The sequence below is a fragment of the Zeus faber genome (genome assembly GCF_960531495.2).
Source record: "Zeus faber genome assembly, chromosome: 4".
NCBI classification, from domain to species: domain Eukaryota; kingdom Metazoa; phylum Chordata; class Actinopteri; order Zeiformes; family Zeidae; genus Zeus; species Zeus faber.
In genome coordinates, this window is record NC_137191.1 from 29191905 (window position 1) to 29210707 (window position 18803).

At 42.1% G+C, this 18803-nt stretch overlaps 1 protein-coding gene across 1 annotated transcript in view; it reads right to left on the reverse strand.

The window, feature by feature from the left end:
* Positions 1-413: 413 nt before the first annotated feature.
* prkcaa (protein kinase C, alpha, a) overlaps positions 414-18803 on the reverse strand; it is a 209731-nt gene continuing 191341 nt past the window's right edge. The window contains exon 17 of the mRNA XM_079999133.1: positions 414-4944. Coding sequence (XP_079855259.1) covers positions 4783-4944 — 162 coding nt within the window. The 3' untranslated portion in view covers positions 414-4782. The remainder of the gene's footprint in view (positions 4945-18803) is intronic.

An 18803-nucleotide genomic window follows, 5' to 3' on the forward strand; every position in this document is an offset into this window, starting at 1 on the left:
AGTGTGTTGTGTTCAGGATTGTTTTGCCATAACTCTGCACCATTTCACATTTGATGGACAAAATGTACTATGATAAGTGGAGTATCTGTAACAAGGTGTTTTATACTAACAGTGAAGGCCTTGATTGGTTGATAGGACTTACCTAGATGTCTTACCTGTGACATTATGAAGTTCTGATTCGGTCACCGAAATCAACACTGAAAACAACATGAAATCACCCTTCTGTGAAAAAACAAGGCCTATTACGCCAATAAAACCCTTTGTTGTGACTTGAAAGTCAAAGCCACACTGAATTTTTATCTTTCTTTGATCGTCTTTTTAAGAGTTCGTTGTTGATTCTTACCACTTAAGAAGCTTGAGTACTGTATATTTTTTATCCTCCAAATTAACCCCAATATATACCAAGTACGTTTTCATACATTTTATTTGCATTATCATACATTAGGTACAAATGACAATATCGATTACAGGGTAATTAGCTCAGACTCATATTAATGGTTTCGGGGCCAAGGGCAGAGAGAGGATAGGGGTGACAAACACCATTTGCAAAATACGATATATTCTTTCTTTTAGAGTCTATGTTGATGTCTAAATCATCTACTGTATGTACAAGGAGAGAAGAACCGCCCGTTTTATTAATGAACAAGGTGATCATGTCAGTGAAGTGGTGGTGAAGAGATAAGGCATTCTCACACGGCATTGATCCTGTATCGGCAAAACAAAAAAGAACAAAAACCGCCAAAAAAACCCCAAACAGTTTGTGATGGACTCGGAAACATCAGCGTGCAGTGAGAGTCAAAAGGTTTAGAAGGTGGGATATGGAAGAGGACGTAAACACAGCTAAACCATTGACCATTTAACCATTGACTTTGACAAGTTGCGTTAAAGACAGTTTGAGTTATATATGAAGAAATGCGGAAAATAAAACGAGAAGATGGAACCTTTTGGAAAATATTTTGGGATCAATTTAGACTTTAAATGCTCTTTTCAAGACATCTTTTGGATGAAAATTCAATAAGAGATCTCAACGAGGGAAATTGAGAAAGGGCAGGGGTACAGCGTAAAGCAAGCGTGTTATAGGATAAGAGAGGATAAGTTACGTTGTAGGTACTGTTTCTTGGCGGGAAAAACATACTGGCCCATTTTGCTTGAGTGAGGTCATGGATCTCTTGCAAAAAAACATCAAATTCTGTCGAAATTATTGATTTATGCGTAATATTGCAAGCTGTGGTTCACAAAGATTGCATATACTCAAAATTCTCTCAAAATTAGTTATTTTAGAAGATCAAAATTTCAATAATTTCTTCTGTCAAAATTAATTATTTTGGTGGAATGCAAAGTGTAATTCAGTTACATTCAGCATGAATTATGCCAAATGCCTTTTTTGAATATTCATTTAGTCCTCTGTAATTATTTTCAAAGATTCTGTGGCTCTCACACTCGCTGTATCTAAACTCAAGGAGCTTGTCTGGGCATGTTGCTCTTTTTGTTCGTGAATCAAGATTCACATTCAAGACAGTAAGTCTGGCTGCAGTCACTGAGTCACAAACAAACAAGTCTTTATGATGACTCCCGATTCATTTAAAAGATTTGTTCGATACGAGCGAATCGCTGGGGAGCCTCACATCAGTACTTCATTGACTAAATGTAATATTGTTCTGCGTGTGCAAAATACGAGAGGCTTCGGTTACGCACTTTCTCCCCTCATATGTCGCTTCACCTGTTTTATCGAACAGTTCAAGGCTCCACATATCTGCATTGTTAAAATGCCCACGGTAAACGGAAGGTTGAGAGAGAACATACCAAAGGGCAGGTAATCTCTTTTTTTCTCATGGCCGTTTTGTACTTTGGCAAGGGCAGAGATATCATTCAAACAGCCCTGGGAAGAATTAAATATGAGAAAAATATAGAAAAAAAAAAATTCTGTTTTTGATTAGTACAAGTGTCAAAAGCAGTCCAAATTTCAAGAAGCTTCAGACTCTGGGCATTGCGCATTAACATTTAATAATGCGTGTTTTTATTATTCCTTGGTACGCAGGGAAGAGATGTGTTATATTAAAGTCGATCCCGGCTGTTATTTTGACACATGCAGACAAGGTGGGACCCGAATGCGACTGTTTGTTGAGATGAAATATTGTGGGATATAAAATTTGTTACCCAAACAAGGGTTGCTTGGAAAGTCTAACAGCTAACTGACTGGCAACGTAGGCGGTACTGACATCATTAGGAGGCAGATGGAGGGCGGTAGAGAGAGGGAGCGGGTGGGGTTACAGGCGGGTTTCGGGCTAGGCTACGATCACAGAGACACGGGCCGCCACGGGAGAGTCGCCGGCATGACTCGGGCTAGTGCAACGCTGCTAGTATCGGGTCCTAGCGATTTGTTTATCTGGTTTGGCACAGGAGGAAAAAGGTTCACACGACAGGAAACACAGGGAGAAGAAGAGAACACGACCAATACAAAAACAAAGAAAAACAAATAAAAAAAACAAAGACAGGGGTCCAAATATTACAAAGAGGTTTAAAGGGTTAATATATATATATATGTATATATATACATATATATATATATATATATATCAGTCAGATATGAGTACTCTACTTTAATATGATTCTTTGAACACTGCGGAGCCAATTCTACTAAAACGGAAGACAAATAAAAGACATTAATACGTCAAAAAAAGAGGAAAGAAATTCCAAGGAACTATCACAACGAGTAACTTAAAAGAAAAAGGAAGAAAAGAACCAAGAGATTTCAAGTACCTACATTAGCTACAATCACTAGTCTTCGCTCCTTACAATTACAGGGATCTGTGCTCTAAAGTGAATGTGAGCTCGGCTCTCTTCACTGGACCTAGGGACGGTGCTAATCCACCTCACTGGCCTCGGATTGGATCGGAACAGATCGCATCAGCGCTCAAGGTCAATTTGTAATTTTATTGTGTGTAATTAGTAGCATGCCACGCACTATTTTTCTCGACATGCTTCATCACTACGACGTGCTACTGTAGAACCCGCTGCCGCCGGCATGCAGAAACAGGAGCAGAGGCAGGAACGCTCATACACATTCAAAAAAAACAGGGAGAACAAAACAAATAGAGATAAAACAACACCCGCACTCCCAAATATATATTTCACAATTTGCTTAGTCCAGATTTCCAATTGTTAGAAAGTTGATTTGCGTCGGGTGTGATGTTATTGTTGTTATTATTGTTGTTGTCGATATTTATTATTCTTATTATTCTTTTTTTTTTGACATAGAAATATATGCTTAACTCATCTAATGTAATAAAAGCACATTCAGTTGTTGGTATCAAAACTGGTAAGTTGCTATACTTTTTTTTCAAATAACTGATAATGATTATTTACAAAGGGAGTTATACACTTGGTATGCGAGACATTTAAAAAAGTAATCAAATGATCCCGCCCCCAAAACAAAGAAAAAGGAAAATTCACATGACATCACAAAACAAGAGAGAGGAGAATATCAGAAAAAAATCTATTTTAAAAAGACCTATAAGTTCTATCTTTCGCCAAGCGAGATGAAATATGGGAAAAAAGAAAACTTGAGGTCGATTCGATTTCATAGATTACAAAGCTGTTTTTAAAATGATGATAAGATAAAACTAATAATCGGCAATAAGATGATGCAAAAGACGTAGGTCTTTAAAGGTAAAACTGACTTCCTCTCAAGCAGGTTTATGGCCTTTATGTTAAGCCACGGGGCTTCCAGACAGAAAACACATTGGTGTTGAACACGCACAAAATAATAATAATAAAAAAAAAAAGACAAACTGTAAACGTTCTAGATTTTAAAGTTCAAAAATAGGTATATATGAAAATGTTGGTGTTGCCATTTCCCCCCTATGATAAAGAGATGGGGCGATGCGATCTAAGGGTAAAAGATAAGGTCTGTGTGGCCATGTTTTCCAAACCAAGTAAAGCGACGGGGCATGTACGAAGGGACGGGACTACAGGCCGACTTGATAGTTATGACTTAGTTATAAGTAATAATACTTATGGCCCCCTGACACGCAAATGCATATGTGTCTCATGCCTTTTTCTTTTTTACATGCTGTATATTATCACTTAATTAGGGAAACCGCATGGTTTAGGAAATTGATTAACTCGTCTTGCGATGCACACTGGTACGTCAGTCCGACTGGAAATGAGCAACGTACTAAAATACAATTTCGCAGTCACTGTGGGAGTAAGGGGGTTAGGGGTGGGGGGTGGTTAAGGTATGTCTGTAAACAAGATACGGTATAATGACGTATAAGTCACAAGGTGCCCCCCTTGTCCTTCATATTTGGCGTAGGCTTTCTTCGCTGCCCCGGATAAAGTGGCGTTTAGGGACACGAGAGCGTTATCTGATAATCATTAGAATGTGACGGGGTACTGGGGAGCATCACCCATCCCACCACACGCTGTCCTACATAAACGCTGTTAAATGTTCTCTTGGTCGCACAATAGCATAGATTCATACGGTATAAATGACGAGGGACATGCTTGCTTTCACCGCTTCACACATTTAAATCACGGAGGTTGTTATTCATTAGTTGCTCATTATCCATTACATTTCGCTGCATATTCTGATCTTTTTCATAATTGTGGCCGAACCTTCAAAGTTCTATACGGACAAAAGCCCATTTTACTGGACGTTGTCGACCTTCGTCGCAGGCCGGGTTCAAGTTGTGGTCAGGTGTCAGGGTCGGGGTGGTTTTTTCGCCCGGGGTGGCAGTGAGGAGGTGAGGACAACCACCCCCCCCCCCCTCGCCCCCGTCCTCATAAGGTGGTGGGGGGGGGGTTCGCGAACTGGGGGTTCATGAAGGAGAAGCCGGCGAAGTCGGCCTGGTCAATGTTGGCGATGACCAGCTCGTCTGGCGGGGTGAGCTGGGGCTGGGTGCGCGTGAAGAACTTGTCAAAGTTTTCCGCCGCTTTGCCACACTGCGGGGGAGAGGGAGAGAGAGAGAGAGAGAGAGAGGGAGAGAGGTGTGGAAAGGTTAGTGATAAAGGTGTCGGGGGAGGTATGAAACTGCACTTTGAGTACTTTTCATCATTTGGCCCGCTCTATTTGAAACACAAAGCATGAAGGACGCCATCATCGCCAGTTTCAGCTCTATACACAAAACACAAAATAAAGCATAAAAGTCAGCGGCCGAGCCCTCCCTCCCTCTCTCCCTTCCTCCCGTCCCCCGCATTTCACACCTGATCCTTTATTTTTATTTTCTATTACGCATTGATTCCCACACTAGCCTCGGATTACATGCTCTACATCCCCTTCACCTGGAGTCTCGTGGACGTACGTTTGGCGCAGCTGCTGAGCAGCAAACAGCGAGCTGGGATCAAAAACTGGGTTTTATTTATCAAAGGGTGGAAACGTCCTTTAGAATGGAGCGTGTTCCAATGAAGCTCTTTCATCCGGACTTGGATGTGGTGCTGTCAGGTCACTGACCCGGATATGCTCGTGTTACAAGATGAGGGGGGCAAAAGGACCACAGGGAGAGGGGTCAATTAGCTCGCTCGCCAGGGAGAAGCGAACCGATAATACCTGACGGGGGAAGACTTCCGAACGGATCAATTGAATTATATCAAAGCGCCGCGTGACGTGCCGAACCAGCGCCTCCAGGGCTTTCCCACGACAAAAGGGAAGGTCGCCACACGGACGAAGGCGGTGGTTCGACGGTGATTCCCGCTGACCTCTGCGGAACAACCCCTGTGTGCTGATCTGGTCGATTTTAACGATTAGAAAATGGTATATTCGTAATATTTAAGATTGAGTATCGGTTATTAGCATGTCGAAATAATATATCCAGGGCTTAGAGTTGCTGCTGGTTCTTTGATACTTTAATGTATTTTGATGAATGAACTCTGCAGCTATAAGGACCGTACAGGAGATCATCTCCTAAGTGTTCAGTTGTCACATGATTTTAATTAAATGATATATTACAATAATACAGCAGTCAATCAAATAGATTCTAGATAGGTATATCATATTTTATTACATGAGATCATATCATGTCTTATTATGTGATGTGAAATGATATGGGATACCTGCAGTGATAAAGACTCAAGTGACGAAACTGATAAATCATTACAGAACGCAAAAGAAAATGGGTGCGAGAGATATCCTCGCCCGATATCCCACCGACACATTGCACAATTACCCACGCAGACACACAATCCCATCATCACGGTCACGCGCACACCTACACGCAGCAAACCCTGCGTGGCTTAATAGGTTTTCATGTTCCCCTGGGCCACGCGCTGTTCCGCAGCCCACTTGGAATAACATCCCTGCCTCGTGCAAAAGAAAGTCTTGAGAAAGCTCGAGGATGACGGCTGAGAAACGTCTTTGACCCTGACGGCTGCTCTGAAGTAGCACTGACGCCCAACTTTGCCGGCTTGGACCAGTTGTAAGTAACTGAAGGTCGGCACTGTTCTATTACTTAAAAATAGGGATGCGACAATATCACTTTATGTTAGCGAGTACTTAACCAAGTGCTGAGCCAGTGTGTGTAGCCAGTACTTTATGTCAAATGGTATAGGTGTGGGATCATTGGAACATAATCATTGACATGTAATCCATTTCAATCCATATCCAAAACAAATTTGTTAAATATCTGACACGTTGTATACGGCTTTTTAAACAATCAATGTTTTTGTGCTGAGATATTCTCTTCGCCAGCCTACTTCAGTGTAGCCGGAATAACTTCCATCCACAGAACTTTTTGTGCAGTGGACTCGTCACACCGAGTGTGAAAAAGCATGAAATTGGGGAGAGTTCAGAGAGGGAATGGATCGCTCGCGGGAAACTATTACACTGCGTTCAACCCCTCTATCTCTCGCCCCCTCTCGCTCCCGCTCTCTCTCTCGTCCATTAGTATTTGGGTGGTCCATGTCCGTGGATGAGCTATACTCTGGCTTGGAATTTCTGCTCGTCGGACTTAGTGATTAATTATGACCCTTAGTGCATCTGTCCTACATTCAGAGCCAAGTCATCGCATGGGTGTGGGCGCGCGCTTCCTTGTGTGTGTTTGATCGTTTAAGTGTCCATCTGGGGATCCCAAAGACTTCTGTTTGTGTGTGTGTGTGTGTGTGTGTGTATGTCCAGTGCTCTTGAGGTTTCTCTGTTCAGATTGTGACTCTGGTCACTGACAGGTGACATCAGCTCCAAGCAACCTCCACCAAAAGCATCACTTAATTGTCCAGACACGCACGCACACACACACACACACACACACACACACACACACACACACACACACACACACACACACACACACACACACACACACACACACACAGACACACACACACACAGGCTTTTACTAAGTAGAGTAGTATAGTAAATAGCAGCAGACTAGTTGACTTTTACCTACTATGTAAGAAAGTTGTAGAGACTAGAGTTCTCGGCAATCTCGGAACCCATCGGTCTGACGATGACTTAGCTTTTTATTTGCTTTTTTTAGATGAACTATTTACTACTTGTGAAACAATCTGGTCGTAGACATCGTCTCTCAACTCCAACTCCGTTCTCGTGTCTCAAGTTGGTAATTGGACTTTAAACAATGATGGGCGCATGGAAGACGAAGTCTCCGCTGGCTATGCCGGAACGCCGGGAATATTGGCAATTGTATTTTGTAAATTAAATGAATTAGGAGAACAAAGCTGAATTAAGATAAAAATGTAAATTCATATTTTAATAAATTATTTTACAAATACACTAATTTTTGTAAATATTGTGACATTGACAAAAAATATGGACTTTTTCTTGGCGACTGCTGGCAACAGCGCCGACTAGTCGGTGAAACCCGGACATGAAACAGTAACCGCTCACGTTCAACGGTGATCTTCAAAATGTCATTCGTTTACACACACACACACACACACACACACACACACACACACACACACACACACACACACACACACACACACACACACACACACACACACACACACACACACACTATACTGTATGAAGACTGATGGCTAATACCAAGCATCCCTCTGTCCACTCTGGTTCTGAAATATCTCTGCCTCTTTCCTGCCTACGCACCACTGACCGGTGAAGCTCTCAGGTCCGACCAGACGCCTCACACGGTGATCTTTAGTGACAGTTGCCAGCCTCGATATAACTCTTTCCCGGGTTCATCCAACGACAACAACAACAACAACAACACATTATTTTCCAAAGGTCTACAACAGGCCTGGCCAACCCGCGGCTCGCGAGCCTCATGCGGCTCTTTGGCTGGTTTCATGCGGCTCTTTCACATGACAAGCGTCAAAAACTCAGGAAAAAAAAAGCGCAGCCATTCATTCCCTATTGTGATTATAAAATCGCTATGATATATCACTCGTTTTCCACCGCGGATCACTTCCTCATTTACTCAAAGCGGACAGCAGCAGGAGTCATGTCCCATTAACGCCTGTTTTATTAGTCCTAATGCCGCGTTTACACCAAAAGCGCCGGGGCGGCGCGCCTCCATACAAAGTCAACGTATAGACGCGTTCCAGTCGCCTGGAACGCGTCTAACGCGGCATTAGGACTAATAAAACACCAAATAAGATTCAAAAAAATATGGAAGTTTATTTTCAACACTATTGACATGGTTAGTAGTCAACATATAAGATGGATCGGCCGGTGAATTGCGTTGCGTATCGAACATCTCCGATGGAGAACTGTGAAGGCTGGAGGGGTGTGTGTGTGTGTGTGTGTGTGTGTGTGTGTGTGTGTGTGTGTGTGTGTGTGTGTCGCGACTCGCGAGCTGCAGGAGGAGGACCGACTGAAAGCTGCTTTAAGGGAAGGGACCATTGAGTTCTGGAGAAGTGTGCCAATGGAAAAATGCCCCAATGTCAAACGGGCTGCGCTTAAGATACTGTCAAAGACACCCATGTGAAAGAATTGCTTCGAGTGGCAACAACGGAATTCAAGCCAGATTTGAAGAGCATTGTTCAAGATAAGGAATGCCAGAAGTCCCACTAAGCAACATGCATAGTAAGAGAAAAACGCTATTGTTAATTATTATATTTTTGTTTGTGGACTTGGTTGAACTGAGAGGTATACCGCGGAAACGCAGTACTTTCAGTACTTACAGTACTTACTTTTTTTTTTTCAAAAATGTGGCCAGGACTCCGGAACACCTAGTCCCAGGTATATGTGGATGGCCAAAGCATCAGATCGTGTATGGTAGGCAAGAGCCAAAACTGATTCTTAAAGGTTAGGGTTTAAGGGACACTATTGAATAAATTGACCCAACATGAAAAAAATACATCCTTATCATTAAACCCGAAGTCCAATTCCTCCCTCTATGAATAAATAAACAACAGTACTTTTTGAACTGAGAGTTTGTGTGTGTGAGACAGTGCACACAATGTTATATTTTTGTTTGTGGACTTGGTCGAACTGAGAGTTTGTGTGTGTGAGACAGTGCACACAATGTTAATTGTTGAAAATAACTGGCCTGTGGTCTTAGTACTCCATCCATCCATCCATCTTCAACCGATTATCCTTAGTCGGGTCGCGGGGACTAGGAGTCAACTTCTGTCATTATCATGTTGGTGTGTGACATTTACAATAAATCTGGCTGAGCAGAGGTCTGTGTGTGTGTGTGTGTGTGTGTGTGAGGAAGGGATGGGGTGATGTTCATGTGTGCCCATGTGTATGATGTGGCTCTTTGCAGTAACAGTAAAAAAAGTGGCTCTTAGTCTCTGACTGGTTGGCCACCCCTGGTCTACAAGTTAAGACTACTTCAACTTTTAGCCTCTGAGCACCGTGCTCCAGATGGACAGGCTCTGCTCTACACTAATCGAGTTCAAACTGCTGCGATCGAAGAGGAACCAGCAGTGGAGTTGATGGATGACACTTCATACCAGAATCGCAACCTGTTTCTTTTTGTTAAACGGCAAGTTGTCTTGGAAAACTAAGCCGGCGGTTTGAATCAATGGAGCTAGCTCCAGACATACCACTTAGCTTCATCCCACACACCGAACTGCGACCCTTCTATTTGTTTTAAAAATATGCAGAAAAATGCTCCATTTGAACCGTCCGACAAGAAGAAAACAAACTACAAATACGACAAAAACTAGAAAACAAACTACAAATACTTGTGCATGTGAAGTAGGCTTGCTTCTCACGCAAATGTAGGCTGGGTTGAGTTGAGTTGAATCAAATTGCACGCAGGATTGAGTTGTGTAGGTGAGTGTGTGGAGGCTGACTTAGAATCCCAAAGACCATGGTGGGTGTTGGTTTGAGAGGTCAAACTCGCAAACAAAAAGTACTTAGTTATTTCTAATATCGGATGCGACACTGAAATGCAGCATGGCTTCTCTTCCTTCTGTCCATTGCTACGGGGTTTAGGACTCGCCGTACAGGACGTACGTTGTTTGTACACGGTGACATAGTGTGCTACGTGCATGTTTGACCTACTTTTGTTCCCGTATCTTTAATTTGTCTCTCTCGCTCTCTCTCTCTCCTCCGTTCACATAAAGACACATACGCCTCTGCACTCAAGCATATTTAAAGCATGCTCAGCTACTTCAAACGATAAATGACTGCCTGCCTCCATTAGCGGCGGAGCCAAGATGCTCTCCCTCTCTCCCCATCTCTCTCGCTCTGTTTTGCTGCCGAAAACAAGTCTCATGGCCCAGGGATGTTTCTCTATTTGTTCCTCTGATATTATCGGCCTTGCTTTGCGAGACTATTGTCTTTGTTTTCTGGCAGCGTAGGGTCTGCTGGGGGAGGAGCAACTTTTCTGAACACTGCACAATATGTTCAACAACAACAAAAAACGGACATGTCGCGGGGAAAGTCTTTAGTGCAGAGGTAATGTGTGAAGTTTTGCTACTTCTTTGAAACACTAACAAAAAGTTTGACTATCGGTGGTCTACACCGATCAGCCACAACATTAAAACCACCGTATTGTGTAGCTCTCCCTCGTGCCACCAAAACAGCCTTGACCCGTCGAGGCATGGACTCCACAAGGCCTCTGAAGGCACCAAGACGTTAGCAGCAGATCCTTTAAGTCCTGTAAGTTACGAGGCGGGGCCCCATGGATCAGGCTTGTTGTTCCAGCACATCTCACAGATGCTCGATCAGATCAGACCCTAACCCCGGCCATCCACATGATGTAGAAGAAAACATGATTCATCAGACCAGGCCACCTTCTTCCATTGCTCCATGGTCCAGTTCTGATGCTCACGTGCCCATTGAAGGCGCTTTCTGTGGTGGACAGGGGTCATCATGGGCAACTGAACGGTTCACCGGTTGTCCTTCCTTGGACACCTTTGGTAGGTACTCACCACTACATACTGAGAACTCCCCCCAAGACCTGCTGTTTTGGAAATGCTCTGACACAGTCACTAACCATCACAATTTGACCCTTGTCAAAATCGCTCAGATCCTTATGCTTGCACGTTTTTCCTGCTTTCAACACATCAACTTCAAGAAGTGACTGTTCACATGCTGCCCCATACATCCCACCCCTTGACAGGTGCCATTGGAACGAGCTGATCAATGTGATTCACTTCACCTGTCAGTGGTTTTAATATTGTGGCTGATTGATGTATACTATACTGTACTATAATATCCTAAATACTAAAAAAAGCGCAATAGAATCTTGGAATGCGAAATCGGATGGATTTCTTTTAATTTAGTTTTGGGCGCATTCACAGACATACATTGAAGATTTTTGACCCGTTTTTGGATCACAAAATAAAAACAAAGCTGGACTTTTTAAAGACATCATGAGTTCTTGATCTTGAGGAAACACTTAGGGAGGGATTCACTCGTATAGTGTAACGTAAGTCACGATTCGCACTTTGCAGCAATGTGCAACTAATTGGGCAATTAATACAGATCATGTTTAACCATAGATTCTCGGGGGAAAGTTGGAAGAATAAGGCAATTTCTACACCTTAAGTAAATCTGTCAAAGTAAACATCGAGTTAATCTCCGCTAAAAAGAGGTTGATGTTAAATACACCAGTCTGCCACTCTCATCGCTTTAGCGACAACATGAGTCACCGTGGTTCTCATACTCGCTATCTCTCTCTCTCTCTATCTCTCTCTCTCTCAAACCTGGTGAAGAAATCCCTGCGTACCCAGTTGTCTCTGAAGACAGATGTCTATACTCTTACTGACCTGTGATTTGTCTCTGGTTTTGTTGTTTTTTTGGTTCCTTCGTAATCAAGTTTCTGCTGCTGTGACATGACTTACTGCAAATAAAGCAACCTTAAAAGTAAAAAAAAAAAAAAAGTCTCTCTCTGTCTCTCTCTCTCACCACTCCATTCACCTCCTCCACAACAGTATTAATCAGCAACTCTCGGATGTGACCTACTTTCGCCCCCGCCTCCCAAAAAAGTCATACACATGGTCGGCTGTGCCCAATTGGGCGTCAAACATGTGGATGTCAAATTTGTGAGTAAGCGCCGGCGCTGCATTGACTGCAAACGTCGCTTTGTTCCCTGTCGATGTCAACTTCTTTCATTTGTGCAAAATCGGACACGGATGGCCACTTGTCAATACCTGCACTCGTCTGTGCTAGAATTATGTTTAATTCCTCCTGAACTCATGCTCACCACCCGAGCTCTGTCCCAAACTGCGATTCGCACAAGGGCAAGAGTGCCCTAGCGCAGGGATCTTTAACCTTTTTCAAGGCTGGTGAACAGAGAAACAGCGCAGGGTCCCCCTAGATTTACATTTAGAAAATATAGGCCTGGTCAATGATAACATATTTATAATGCCTTATTAACCTATTTATAAACTCAGTTAGGAGACTTACGGTTGCTGTGTAATTTTATTTTAGATTTAGGTTTATTTCCATTATTGACTGGTCTGTATGGAAAACATGCAGTGAAATCCAAACCTTTTCTTGTCTTAACAAATCGAATAAAGTTTCACAAATCTGAAATTGGGTTTTGAATGCTGTTTAGGCTTTTTATTATAATCTAGTCCTGGTTCGACTACTATACCTACTACAATGGAACCTCCGGTTGAAGACCACTGGCCTGGAGCATGGCTTCCCAACCTTCCCCAACCTAAGGAGACTCCCTAAAGATTTTAGTGGCTGTTTCTGTCTGAATTGGCTCTATTTTCATGGTAGAGAGAATGAAGAATTGCAACACATGGATTGTGTTGCAATTGAACCCATAATTGACTCTTGGGAAACAAACGCCTCAAATCGTCCAAGGCCTCGCGACCCCCCCCCGCTCTGGTTAGTGGTGACTTGTATTAACTGGATTGACTCAGATATCCAAGCATTCATTCGTAACACCAGCACCTCCAATGCGGCGCTACTGCTACCGCCGTATCAATGTCACAGGTGTCACAGACGGACGGAGTAAGAGGTGAGGGAGAAGACACTAGACAAACAGCGGGTTAGGACAGGTGAAGGATGATGCGATGGATTGGACGGAGGCATATGAGTGGGTTTTAATGACGCCCACTTGGCGGTAATGGACTCAGGAACAGACCCGCGATACGAGGCAGCAGCAGAGGGACAGAACGGAGCAGGACGGCGTGAGGGTTATGAGGTTAGAGCAAACAGTCACACATTATTATCTCTCTCTCGGAATCTCGACTGTTCTCGACACTTATTAAAACACGCTCGTTCTTTTCCCTCCATATCATTCAATGGTCTCCGTCCCACTTTGAATCTATTGTTAAATAACGTTCACACATCCCTTCCTTTCAACTAGAGCTCATAGAGGACTAAAGCAGAGTTTCCGTGATCCAGTAATTGCCGGTTTTTGGGGTAAATCTGTTGAAGTCCGACATATTTAAATCTCTTGAGTCGTAACGGCCAGTGAAAATAATTCCATCTAAGCACAATTTGAATTAGTGCTGGGTCGACCATTTTGATAAAAAAAGACCGCAGATCTGTTCATTACCGCGCACGGCAAGTTGCAGCGGGAAGCCAATCAGTTTGGACGATCTAAAGCTGATCTGAAAGCGTCACCTCTGACCAATCACGTTTGTCGATATCGACCGAAGCTCCGCCCCCTCCCTCATGGACAGGTTGCACTTGTAAACACACACATGGAGCGGAGCGTCTAGAACTCTGAGGAGAAGCAGGAAGATGATGCATCGTTGGGACACATTACATCCATAGTTTGGCGTTTTTTTGAATATTAAAGTTCCGACCCAAAGCAGACAGTAAATATCCATTGTGTAAATGTCGACGGGACGTTCCGAAGAAGACGGACAACATACCACAAACTTTATTATTTATTTAGACCTACTTGCCATATTTATTTGATCAAAATTTTATTGTAGTGAAATGTTAATTAAAGCGGCTGCACTTGTTACTTATTGTTCACAAACGGAAATTGTTTGATTTCAAGTAGTAACATTCGTAAGTTTTATTTATTTATTTTTAAAACTGCGTCAACTGACGGGACTTGACCGGAAATATAATACATCTACATGCCTTCATGATGTCATTCTCTATATAGCCTGCTTATCAATAGTTTTAAATCTCAATAAACACAGAAAATATTTGACCGGAATCTCTCCCATTTGTCCGGGAAATTGAAATCTTTCAGGACACGTTGACCATCACAAATTCTTCTAACAAAAACTCTTACGGAACTAAAGGGGGACATGGGCGAATTTAGTATTACAATGATTACTGGGAATTTCGCAAAACATCTTGATAGAAAGTATCTCCTCGTATCTGCTTAGTCCAAAGTCGCTGTTGAAGAACCCGACCAAGGTTCCTCACAGTACTGTGCATATCATTTTAAGTAGGATATCAGACATAAACTGGAATATTTCCGACCTTATATTCAGAGGAATTCGAGGCATGGGTTGCAGCAACCTGGAGAAAGTCTAAACCTGGATTCATCTGAGGTTCAGCAATTCACCCTGTTGTACCAAACTTAAATTATAGTTTCATAAAATAATCAACCTTGGTCTGAAATTTTAAAGTCAACCTGGATTAATATAAATGTTGTTGCTCCGTTACTTTAAACTTGTGATGTTCGACCAGGGGTCCGCGGAGGTATTGCGGGGGTCCACGAATTTTTTTTATTTCAAAATTATTTTTGTGAAATTAAATAAACAAACAAATAAATAAAGAATAATAATAATAATAATAATAATAATAATAGTTAAAAAATAAAAAAGTAGGGAAACATTTTCTCTTCATCTCTGATTTGTTAAGCAGGGTTTACAATTAAGTTGTGCTCCACAACTCAAATGAAAAAAAAACTACTTCCATAAATATTAAATTGGCTCTAAAGTCTTTATCACTTTAATTCTTGGAGTCGGTGCAAACCACCTGGAATTTTCCTTTCTTTAAAGTTTTCTAAGAAATTCTGCATGGCAATATAATTTTTTTAATTTCATGATGATTAATAAAAGATAATACACACACGCCAGAACTCACTCACATCAATATACTGTAGACATGAAACAGTAGACGCTCAAGTTCAACGGTGATCTTCAAAATGTCATTTGTTTACACACACGCACGCACGCACGCACGCACGCACACACACACACACGCACACGCACACACGCACGCACGCACACGCACACACGCACGCACATGCACACACACACACACACTTCGTAGTGACCTACTTTAACTCTGTCGAATCTTACCCCACCCATTTCTTTTCTTGAAATGTGTTTTTGAAAAGTGAGAGCCTTTGTGAGAGCCTGTGTGTGCGCAAGACGGAAAAAAACAGAGGGAGAATGCCGGAGAAAGAGGGAGGTAGACAGATGATCCGGCAATAGTCACAGGTTTATATGGGCTCCTGCTCTGAATGGCAGTGGTGGAAACACAACACCCGAGTAGACACTCACGTTTTCGCCCCGTTCAAAAAAACCTGCGTAGACACATTCATTTTGGTGAGAAAATGCTTCTATTTCAAAGTTTGAGTGTGAGTAAGCCTTTCAGAGACCCACATGTATGTTTGTGCACAAGCACCAAAAAAGTGAGTTTTTCATCATAGGTCCCCTTTAAAAATATTCAGTTTCAGAGTTTGGCCTTTAACTCAACTTCATGCAAAACACAAATACAGGTACTCCTCACTTAACAACCGAGTTCCGTTCCTACAACCAGGTCGGTAAGAGGGCGTGGCCATTGCGAACGCTAGTGTCGTGAATACTGACAGACTATATAGTATATATAGTATATATACTGATTATCGTATATAAAGCGTGATGCGTGATGAGATGCTTGAATCTGAGATGCCGTGCACGCTATTGGACACAGCGTACAATACAGACTGGTCAGAGAGCTGGTCCTAAATCCGAACGGTCGTTAAACAGGTAGGTCCTTAAGTGAGGAGTACTCTATGTTTTTTTTTTCAACACGTTTTTAATAGTATTTATATTGATATACACCAAAAGCAAGCCAAAGCAAGATGAAAAATCAAGGACTGGATCCATCAAACTGCTCATCAATAATTAATTCATCAAGTCCATCTATCTGTACTATTTCATTGTAAATTATATTGAGGATTTGCATGAGCATTCCTCTGCAGAAAAAGAGGTACTATAGCAAGTTATGCCCTATAATAGGTTCTGTTATATCAGGGCACTAGGCACTCTTTTAAGTACATATATACTTTTCCTAGAAATGCCAATGCGGTACTTGCACTTTCACTCGAGTCATTATGTGTTTGTACTCAGCAGCTAAGATGACATGAGATTGAAGCTAATATAAGATAAGAACGCTTTATAAATCCCTTGGGGGTATTCAGTTATGCAAATTACAGATGGCTGGTCATATGGCACGGTTATGCAAGTCTGCTTTAAGGGTTTTGGAGGTGAATTGAAGTCAAGTGCTCTAGTACTGTAATAGTGGTTAGTGCAGTGTGTGTGTGTGTGTGTGTGTGTGTGTGTGTGTGTGTGTGTGTGTGTGTTGGTCTATTCGTTTTTCAATTGTTTTTGTATAGCGTTTGATATTTTCTATCTTTGTCCATGGGATCTGAGTCAGATGGGGGGGATTAGTTAAAAACACTCATCTTTTGTCTCAATACTGTACTGTAGTTTTTCACCCTGGTACACAAGGTGGAATATAGATTATATGTATCATACATATTATACATATGTACGCAAACATGCACAATGTCTTATTTTTGACTGAATTATTGATGCAAAAGTATATTTTTTAGGTTCATTGTATATACAGTAGCAAAATGTTTCTAGTTAATGTTAATTTGTATTGTTTATATTGTAACATTTTTATTTGTTATTTAAAATGTTTTATTTTAGTTTTATTGAATATTGCCATTTTTTCAGCTTTTAGTTAATCTTTATGTTTATCACATATAGCCATTTTTTCTATTTTATATATCTATCTATCCATATATATATATCTATCCATTTATTTTATTATTATTATATCTTATTATTCCATTATACTATTGTATGACACTATTTATTTTTTATTTATTAAGCATTTCATGGCAAACGTGACACTTGCTGTCATGTTTTTGCTTTGTGGTGCATGTTTATGCTTTATAGTTATTTGTTTATAGTGTTGCTCTTGTTTGTTTCTTTATCTAGTTTTAAACCTTATCTTGACTTCTCATCTTGGCTGATTTTCACAATTACCGTCACCCTGATCCAAAAGCTAAGCACTCCACGTTGCTACCGAGGTGACATATGTAACCATGCGTGCAGGGCTGCCCTGGATACGTGCATGCGCGCGACAGCTTACACGCACAGCCATATTAATGTTTCAGTCAGGACAAAACCCCCAAGCCCACGACAAAAAAATGACATTTCACCAGTCAGTCATTGATCACTTTTTTTAAATCACATTTCATCTGTGATTTTATTATCAGTGGGCTGCCAAGTTTCTCCAAATGTTTGGAGTGAGATTAGGAAGAGAGGAGGAAATATATACATAGAATAAAAAAAAACCCCAACGTATTTTGGGATTCTCAGGGTGAGAAATACAAGGTGTGGTGTGTGAGTGTGTGGACTGGTTCAAAGTGTTAGTGCAGTGTGCAGTGTTATGCACAGTGCCAAGCAGACGCACCTTCTTCCCAGCCCTATGCCCTTCCTCCAGAGACAAGATTAATTCAAACTAAAATGTGCTTTTGTTTTCCCAAAACCAACGTATGTTAACTAATTGTTATAGACAGTCCACTGTTATACGGAGATTTAGGCATGGAGATCCTGACTGGTTGTTGTTGCATTGCATCGCTGGTTGGGCACATTTCTATGAAGCTGCCTGTTGCTTCTTGGTGATGGATGATTTATTTTTCAAAATTTTATTTATTTATAAACCCTCATCAGTCCCACAACGAGGAAACTTGCAATTTCTCTGCATTTTACCCATCCTAGTATGTGATGTATCTAGGAGCAGTGGGCTGCCATGTCGCGGCGCCCCGGGGAGCAGTTAGATGGTTAAGTGTCTTGCTCAGGGACACATCAGCCACTACCAGGAGGAGCCTGGGATTAAACCAGCAACATTCTGCTTCTAGACGACCTGCTCTACCTCCTGAGCTACTCCCCCCATTAATAAGGAGTCGGACGGTATGGACGGTATGGGGATATTGATATCAGAATAATTTCAGCGATCACACACAGCACGTTTGCGGCAGCAGGGAGTCAGAACAGACCAGAGAGTTAGACCGGAGTCAGATCTCCGGTGCTCTCCATCCGGTCCACACTCTCATCACCTCAGGGGACCTTCACGGTGCGGACGGACCCAGACTCGGACCAGTTGCGCTACTACCCCTCCTCTGGACTCCGCCTCGCTCTGCGTAAAGCTTTGATCTGCTGGAAGGGGAACACGCGCTCCTGACCGAACTGGTTTTGAATCCACTGTGAAATGCAAT